Genomic DNA, 9,441 nt, shown 5'->3' with positions numbered 1-9,441 from the left:
TCTTAATTGCAATCAAATAATGTAGTTTTGTGTACATTATGTGACAGAATAATGTAACTGTTAAATAGTGTTAATTATAGACTGGTTACCAGGATTATATTATGGTAAAAACAATGACATTTTCAATTAAGATTCGAATGCTGTGTAGCAGGTTTGTTGCAAGAAAGCAAATGCTTGTTGACTGAAAGACCCAAGGAGAAACAACCCTTCTAGTTGAGTCAAAGTCAGAGAGTTTGTAGTGTGTTCAAGAGGAACAAGGCGTCACTGGCCAGCTGTTGCTCAATAAGCCGTGGCCCTTGTCCATTAGGCCAGAGGAGTTAATAAGACATGAGACAGGCCAGACCCAAGTGAGGAATGAAGGTCATTGAGTCACCAAGCAGACTGCATCCAGCCAACATTTCATACAGCTCACAAACAAACACACAGGCTGTACCCTGGCTGACTGCAATGGCTGCTCACTCACTGGGCTGAAATTATGAAACCAAAACATTTTTTTTTTTTTAAATGTAAGCCTTAGACAGAGGACACCCTCTGACTAACACCCATTCCACCTTACCTGTCAGCACTTAACAGGTTGACCCCAACCACAAAGACAGACATTCACAATTCCATGGCTAGTTTAATGTTCAGTTGTGTTCTTGTTGGTCCACCTCATAGAAAACATGATAATCTTCACCACTGCTCCCGCTCACCATCATTCAAATGCCAAACCATTACACTGACAGAACTCTGGATCATTTCCTGTCATCTCAGGTGTTCTCTCAAGTGAGTTAACACAAATCAAAGGCCATAGTCAATGAAGATTTTTTTAATAACCTCCATGTTCTAATAAACCATCAATGTGGTGGCATAAATCGCATGGAATACGCAATTTACTCCATATAAAATAAGCCAATGATTTGCCATTGTGCAGCACTATGGCTAGCCTAGCATCCTAATATAGCATGTGCCATGCTATGCTCACGCGCTGCCGCCATTAGTGCTCCGTATGTGACTGTAAGACTGAACTGTGACCAGTCCACTGCTGCAGTCTTGTATAACAATTAAACAGTCGCCCCAACAGTAATGTTGATGTGCCTGTAACACTCTGCTCTGGCATTAGCTAATGCAGGGCTATACTGAAGCCCATGTGGCCAACCAAGCAAGTGCCGACCATACTGATGGTACTGTGGATTCATTAACCAATGATAGCATTTTCTGGTGGGGCTCCTCAGTGTAATGGGCCAACTATAGATGGGTTTGTTTGTTCTTAAGTGAGGAGGACCATGCAGTTCCTACAGGGACTTAACATTAGTTCCATTGAGTGAGTCGACCATCTGCCCACCATTAACCCCAGAACCCTCCTTCTCTTTACAGGCTGGACAATTTGCTTAATATGGCCTATGGCGTAAAGAGGTAATTAAAAACTTCACCCAATGCCAGATGTCCATGTTGACTCAATGATTTATCAATTTCTTTTTTTTCCTGTTCTGTTTTTAGTTTATGTTTCCTTGTATTTTTGCCGTCACTTTGCGTTTGACAATTCGTTCAAGGTCAACTGCATTTTTGGTTCTTTGATTTGTTTTTGTTTTTTCCTCGTAAGCTTGAGTTGGTTTTAAAACCCTACCAACCACTTAAGGTGTAAAAAAAAAAAAAGAATTCAGAAAACAATCAGTCTTTGTTTTCAGTGGTGATGAATTTGCTTTGTTTTGATTATGACAAGTGCTGGTGTTGTTTGGATTGTTTCTGTGTACTGAATGGATTTTGTTCTCTGGTGTAAAACTCCTAATTTCTAGGTGTGTTTTTTCTACCGGATTCAGGTTCTCCGGCCTTGTCACTCTACAGCTATATCTTGGGAATAGTCTCTCTTTTGGAGCAAATTTTGAATTTGTCACTTTGATAATATGGGTATTAACTCATGCCATCATTAGAACAAAACCTTTACACATCCACTACCAACTATGTACACAATTCTTTATATGATAAATGTGCATCCGTGCAGTGGCAAATGACAAACTGATATATTCCCTTAATGTCTTGGCAGTACTAGCTGAGATGAGGTTAGTGTTCAGCAAGGACACAGGATAAGGCTGGATGAACCTGGATCTCTGCTGGAAACAGGAAGCGCTGTTTCACTGCAGACAGCTCCAGCTTTGCTCGGCACTGCTCTGCTCGAATTCCTTCCTTTCGCCTCCATGTTTCATTTTGCTTTCTCGCTACCATAGGCCTTACATAACTCAGAGCAGCAGCCACTGTGGTGATAGATGTTTCATGTGCTGACGGTGGCATCTTGCATGTTGCACAGGGGACACCATCTGAAGTCAGCTTAGCTACTCAAACAGACATGATGTTTTGGCTTCTACAGAAATGTTCTCTTAGCAAGTCCCCCTGAAAAGCTGTGATTTTGTTTAACCCTTAGTGCCTCCCATACCCAAAAAGCACTGTGGCGTCACTATGAGTCTTGACATAATCCTCTAATAGATGAAAATAGTGTCTGATTCAGCCATCCTGATTGCAAAGCATGCCATCAAGGTAGAAGTGCTTGTCAGTGATCTGAGGTTATTATTTGAAAGAAAAGAGAAGAAAGTTAAGAGCTGGAGATGGTTAGCTTCAATAAGGACTGAATAGATATCTGGTCAGCTACACTGTTGCTATGCAACCCCAGGTCTTGTCTGTAACATTGGTTAGTGTTTGGTCCCGCTCTGATGGGTATGCTCGCATGCGCGTTTACACACACACACACACACACACACACACACGCTCACACACACCTTCAAATCCTCACAGTGGCAGTGTTAGCTAGTCTCCAACCCATCACACTCTCACAAACCTTGTCACAACCTCCAGCTTTTACATATAAATCACCAGCAGCCGAGCAGGTCAGACAAGTCCTTGACGTGATGAAGCTGGTTAAGATTCCACCTGCTTAATACTGGAGAAAATATTGACTCGACATTAAGGCCATGTAGAGAAATGTGAGACAAAGGATTTGGAACCTTTCATAATACGGTTTGCTGCTGCACCAACCCTATGGTGAATATGAAAGTTTCCTTGTATCCCTTGTAATCTGGTTTTAATCATAAAGAAATTTTTATATATATATATATATATATATATAATAGTCTAATCAGTGTAAGAGACCTCACAGTAATAAGCTTATCACCCCTGTATTAGCGTCAACAGCAACCACGATGGCCAGAAGCAAACTCCGCATGACCAAAGTCATGCGGGAAGGTCGTAGTGATTGCCGGCCATATATAGTCGCTGAAGAGAGAGAGGTTCGGGGGGCCCTGAGCAGCAAGCAGCACTATCGATCAGTGCCACAAGCTCTGGAATAGAACAGAACACCCTGCAGACTGAAGAGTGGGAGGAATACACTTTGTCCCTTATTGCCACTGGGCTGTAAAGTGCTTCCATTTTCCATTTAGTTTGCTCCTCTTCTCTCCCTCCCTTTCCTTAAGAAAGCAGCCTTCTTTTAGACAGCTGCAGCAAAGCGGAAATCTCAATTAAAGCACACCCTATAATGCCTATAGTCGTTTTTGGAGAGAGGTGGCATAAGAAATGAACCTTTTTATCTCATTTACCTTTTATTTAAAAGTGTTTTTTTCCCTCCTTTCCCTTTTCCTTTGAGCGGAAAGGCAATTAAGTGAAGTCAACTGAGAATTCAAATCTCTTGCATCACAAGAAAAAGGAAAAGATTATGAGGCGAATGAGAACAGATTTAGCAGACTGGTGCATGGTCTTTGATGGATTTCTAGCAACGGTTTAATTCAACAACTTCCTGCAATTTTGCTCCTAAAGGAGCCACTCAAGGATACAAAGAGAGAACCTTCGTCTGCATCTCCTTCAGCAGAGATACAGCACGCAGCACGTGACAGGAGGCCTTTCAGAATTGAGGAGCTCATTTAGTTGTAGCTATGCAGACACATACACACAAACTCATGCATTTAGACATAAATATACATATACATAGATCCATGCATATACTGTACATCCATATTTATCGGACATTGTGCTTTTGGTTGGATCAGTTTTTGTAGTGTGATCAGTAAATCATAAACATTTCACAGATTAAGTTTTAAGGCTTTTTTTATGGCTATAGATAGTAGCATATCATGCAGGTCCGAATTGACAAGTTTTTAGATTTTGGAAGGATTATGTTTAAAAATGTGGCTGTACAAGACAATATGGAGATAGGTTTTTCATTTACATTAGATGAATTCAACTATATGCCTTCACCCGTTCAATTAAAACTTGCGCTTTTCTCTCTCCCCCTCTTTCTGCTCTCCCTCTCCTCCTAGGTTCTCCCCCATCACCATTGACAGCATGACCAGCCTGGTTGGCATGAACATCCCTGGGCACACGGGCACCGGTTGGTGCATCTTTGTGTACAACCTGTCCCCAGATTCAGATGAGAGTGTGCTCTGGCAGCTGTTTGGGCCCTTCGGTGCGGTCAACAATGTCAAGGTGATCCGTGACTTCAACACCAACAAGTGCAAAGGCTTTGGCTTTGTCACCATGACGAATTACGACGAGGCGGCCATGGCCATCGCCAGTCTCAACGGCTACAGGTTGGGCGACCGTGTCTTGCAAGTCTCCTTCAAGACTAACAAGACACACAAATCCTGAACTTTGACAAGTAGAAGCAGTTGCCCCGCGACTTTGTCAGCTCCCAAATTGCCCCCAACCTTTCCCCCCACCTCCACCCGTCCCTTAGCCCCTTCAGTCACTACCACCCTACTACAGCCATCCAACACAGCAAACTCAAACTCCAACCGGAACACAAAGCAACCGACAAACCATCAAACAAATTGAACTACAAATGGCTTATATTATAACTTTGGACCTATAAGCCAATGTTGCCTAAGTATTACAAAAATGAAATGATGAAAATGTTCATGAGTTTTTTGAAGCTCCTGTGATAATGCAGGCTTCTCTTTATTGTATATTCTTTCTGTTTGTTGTGGTTGTTAAAATGATTTTTCTCTTCTGTGTACACAGTAGCAAATCCCTGTATCCCCTTATTTCAGAGAAGAGAACGTCCTTTTTAGATTGAAACCTTTTCTCTGTCTTGATTCAGGATTTGTTTTTCTTTTGTAAATCCGGATCCACTGTCGTTAGTATTAAATACCTCCCTGTCGGTGAAAGGGAGCGGGCTCTTTTTTAAATTGGTGAACCATTCATTCATTTTTAGTGTGTATCCAAAACCTCCCCTTATCGATTATAGATGGGATTCCACAATCTCAGTAACTCTAATGTAGAAAAGAAAAGAATTTCTAACATTGTTTTTGTTTTGTATCGCAAACAAAACATAATGTCTTTCCTCACAGGGGTTTAGGGAGATGGGGCGAGGGAGGGGATGGGTTAGCTTTCCTGATGACACGTTCAGTAATTTAAGAAAAAAAAATAACACTGTTGCCAAAGAGAAGATCTCTTTGCTTGAAAAAAATGCGTTTAGAAAAAGATAAAAATAAAGAGAAAGAAGATCTATTTTTATAAATGATAATTAAAATAATAATTATTGAAGAATTTTTACAAGAATCTGGATTTGAAAAAGAGAAAAATATTTTGACTGGCTAACTAGGGGGGGCCGGGGCGGGAGGGAGGGGGCACCACCTTGTCTTGTCGTTCTGCCGTGGTACTTTATAGGATCGAAGGTTGTTTGTTTTTTGGGGAATCCAAGTTGGCCGTGATTTTGTAGATGGAAGGGATGCAAACCGAGGCAGGTGATTTTGGTAATTTTTCACATATGTACTAGTGCGTAATTATTCAACAGCGATACCCAAAAGGGGAGGGAGAGGGGTCTTTCCAAGGCCTAACCATCCTTATAGTGCAGAGCCCTAAGCAAGAAGACCCTTTGTCCACTTGTTACTTGTTTTTGTCATCAGTCAATATGGGATATCAGTAAATAAATATATATATATACACATCTATCCATTTAGACAGCATACTATACATTATATCATTTTCTTCGGTCTGCGTTTGTGAATTTACATTTGAAAAGAACTTCCTTTTAGCGATCAACAGTAGGTGCTATACTACATTATTCACATATCTTAAATATCCAAGTTTGTTGTTCTATGTGTTGTTTAAAGAAAAAAAATACTTCGATGTTGGCATTGAATTGAGCTGCTGTTCTTTGTTTAATATTTGTTTATTGTTGGCCCAAAAATCTGGTGAGACTTTCTTTGCTGAATAACCAGATTAATGAATTTGGGCCTTGTAAGAATCACTGAACAAATTTTTATTTTGTATTTTTTTCGTTTGGCTTGCTGACTTTTAGGTTACTTGCTGAGCGTGAAACGTTTGTCAAAACTAAATGATGATTAGCTAGTTCCGTTTAGTCTAGATATTTGTTTCCTTAAAAAGGATCTATGACAACTGTGTCTTTATTTGCTGTGTACAAATAGATGATATATATATACATATATAGTCTACATTTGTTTTACAATATCTACTGTACTATATGAGTTGTCACTGTTCTTTTGTTTGAGCTTGTCTTTTTCATATGACAACTTATTATGAAGTGGTGGTTCAGTTACTTAGAAAAACTTGTGAGGAAACTGTTCAATTGTTGTCATGTTGCTTGTGGAGAAAAAAAAAAGATTTGGATTAACTTTCAGTTTGCTGCCGCGGCAAAAGAAACCGAACAAAAGCTTAGAATATAACTATTTGTTTACCAGTTTATTCACTTCTCTATTTTTTAAACTATTTATTTTTCTATTTATTTGTATTTATTATATATTTATTAATTTATATGTGTATTTATGTATTTATTTGTTTCATTGTCTGTGTATTTGCGTGATTCTGGTACAGGGAGGGTGGCGTTTCTGAGCAAAAGGGAACAAAGCGACTAGTGGAGAGGCTCTTCCAGTAGTCCACTGCACTGAGAGAACTTTTAGTACGTTTGTGCTTTGTACCAATATATCAAAATTACAATATAAAAAATCTAAAAGTCAAGAAAACTGAAAAAAATGTCTGGAGGGTTGGGGGACGCTCTTCCCTTATTACTAGAAACAGTTACTCGCTATGCATAACCTAGTTAATAGTTAAATTTGCTATTGCTTTTTTCTTGTCTTGTTAAAATGAAATCTTTAGATCTTTTTCAATAAAGTTTAGTCTTAATAGAATGTTATAAACAGTCGTTCTGGTTCAATATAACCTGTGATAAGTTTGTGTAGTTCTAAAAAGCCACTCCGTCCACACCCTCCCTCCACTTACTACCGCTTTGTGATGAAACCTTATGCAAAAATGTGGGTCTGAAAGCATAGTTTTCAGTTTTCAGTAAAACATTTTATATAACATTCAGCTCTTGGAGGCTTGGGCAGATACATTTTAAAAGGAGCAAATGCCCATTGTTGTTTGAGGGTCATTCATTGCACTGGACTAAATGGGTCAAAATCACTTAAGAGTCAAACTTATTTTTAAAAATATTCATCATGTTTTCAAATGACACACCAACAAATCTTTAAAAATGAGAAATTGTTACCATTGCACACCAACTGTTATTTAAAGCAGTTGTTGCTATACTTAAGAAATACTCTGGAGGTATGAAAAGGGATTGTACCGATTCTATATTTTATATACTCTAATATGATATATATTATATATTTTGAAAGGTGAAAGGTAAGGGAATGGTTCCAGAAGTATAAATATACGGAATTGGATTTTTCTGTTTGTTGTTAAGACTTGAAAACATGAAGGAGGTGTGTGGAGAGCATTTCAAACACTCAGACGCATGCTCACATAAGTACATCCTTCTCTCTCACACCTCAGTCATCTGACAGGCCGGGTCATCTTATATCGTCATTATTATCCAGTCATCTTCTGCGCCATCCAATCGCATAGTTTTCTAATGTCATAAACGGCAACAAACAAACCAACCAACCCACCCACCAACCAGACCCCTTCATGCTCCCCGCTGCCGTCGGGAGCTTGAATTATGCAACGACCCCAGTAGAATGTTGTTCTGATGTGTAAACTAATTTCCTACACTGTATGACTTTTGAACTCTTACAATGCGTGCCTGTGTTCCGCCTAGACCCTGTGTGCATGTGTGTATGTGTGTGTGTTCCTTTTATGTAATTGTGTGTGCGTTTTGTGCGTTTGCCCATGTTTGTTAGCGTGGAGTACGTCCAAATGTGCGTATATACAGTACATAAATATGTTAAGTGTGTGAGTGTATGAGTGTGTGAGTGAGTGAGTATTTGGTTCTGTTTAGTGCACATATATACAAAAGTATACTGTATGTTTGTCTCCCTGAGTGCATGTGTGAAAGAGATGGCCAGTGCGGTTGTGTGTGTCAATATGTGTGCATGTCAGGGTGTTTGTAACATGGGGCTGCGTCACCTCGCTCTATGCCCAACCCCTATGGCTCACACCATCCCCTGTAGCGCCTTATAGTGGCAGCCTGCCAGTAGGAACAACGCAGCCAGTAGTGGAGGAGGGAAGGTGAACAGAGGAACTCGGCTCTTGTCAGTTTTCATTTTCCTCCTGAGACGTGTTTGTTTACTATCTGAAAAATCTATAAACGAAATCTTTAAAGACAAAAAAGACGAAAAAATGTTCACAGGGCCCCATGACTGTGGCTCTCTCTACTCTCTCCTGCTTATGTTATTACTTAACAATTATCAATGATGATTATTATGATTATTATTGCTATTATTCTTAGTATTCTTATTCTTATTATTAATCCAATTACTGCGATGAATGACTTCATGTTATCCTTGCTAGTTTAGGTCATTTCTGAAACTGGAAACAAAATAAAAATCTTGCTGTAAATGTTTGTTTTTTCTTTTTCATAAAACTGTTGTGTTTGAATTATTTGTACTTTTGAATGTTGGGACAATAAAATGAGGTGTTAAGAGCTTGGATGTTTCTTGTCGTGATGAATGAAGCATATAAATATTTCACACTGCACACTATAAGGGGACATCTTTCCGATATGTTTAAAAAACATTCTCTTAATTGTTTGCACCTCTTTATCTACTTCTCTTTTGTTGATGGTTAGGTTTAATCAGGGAGATCAATAAGGTATTATGGTCAATTCATCTCATTTATATACTTAATGAAGAGTGCACCTGGTATCTTGGATATTCAGTGTAGACTAAATTGTAGATTTTAAGGGATTAGTCAACTAATCAGCATTTTTCCCCCTGATAAACAAATTTTCTGTCTAACATTTAATGAGGTATTTGCAACTTTTTGAAGTTTTCTTATGATTGAAAATTGAGTTTTAGACAAACCTAGCAACTCCAAGAGGTTTTCTTTGGGTCTTGGGTAGTTTTCTGACATTTAACAATGTAAAACAATCACTGAATCCAAAAAATGTTTCAACAGATTAATCAAAAAAGATCCTTACTTGATCTACTATAGTTTCAGTCATAGTTTATGGTTCTATCTCTCGACAAGAGGCAAGAATTCAAATTAGTAATACAATACAATGGAATTAACTGCGACAGT

At 39.0% G+C, this 9,441-nt stretch overlaps 1 protein-coding gene across 7 annotated transcripts in view; it reads left to right on the top strand.

The window, feature by feature from the left end:
- Positions 1–8,848, top strand: part of elavl4 (ELAV like neuron-specific RNA binding protein 4) — an 81,098-nt gene extending 72,250 nt beyond the window's left edge. For 5 of the 7 annotated variants that reach the window (XM_032526864.1, XM_032526869.1, XM_032526866.1 and 2 more), the window contains 2 exons: positions 1,357–1,395; positions 4,281–8,848. In XM_032526864.1, coding sequence (XP_032382755.1) covers positions 1,357–1,395; positions 4,281–4,608 — 367 coding nt within the window. In that variant the 3' untranslated portion in view covers positions 4,609–8,848. The remainder of the gene's footprint in view (positions 1–1,356; positions 1,396–4,280) is intronic. The other 2 variants (XM_032526868.1, XM_032526867.1) reach the window with 1 other exon arrangement.
- The last annotated feature ends 593 nt before the right edge of the window (positions 8,849–9,441 follow it).

The sequence above is a fragment of the Etheostoma spectabile genome, chromosome 9 (genome assembly GCF_008692095.1).
Source record: "Etheostoma spectabile isolate EspeVRDwgs_2016 chromosome 9, UIUC_Espe_1.0, whole genome shotgun sequence".
NCBI classification, from domain to species: domain Eukaryota; kingdom Metazoa; phylum Chordata; class Actinopteri; order Perciformes; family Percidae; genus Etheostoma; species Etheostoma spectabile.
This window is presented reverse-complemented; position numbering and strand designations above follow the sequence as displayed.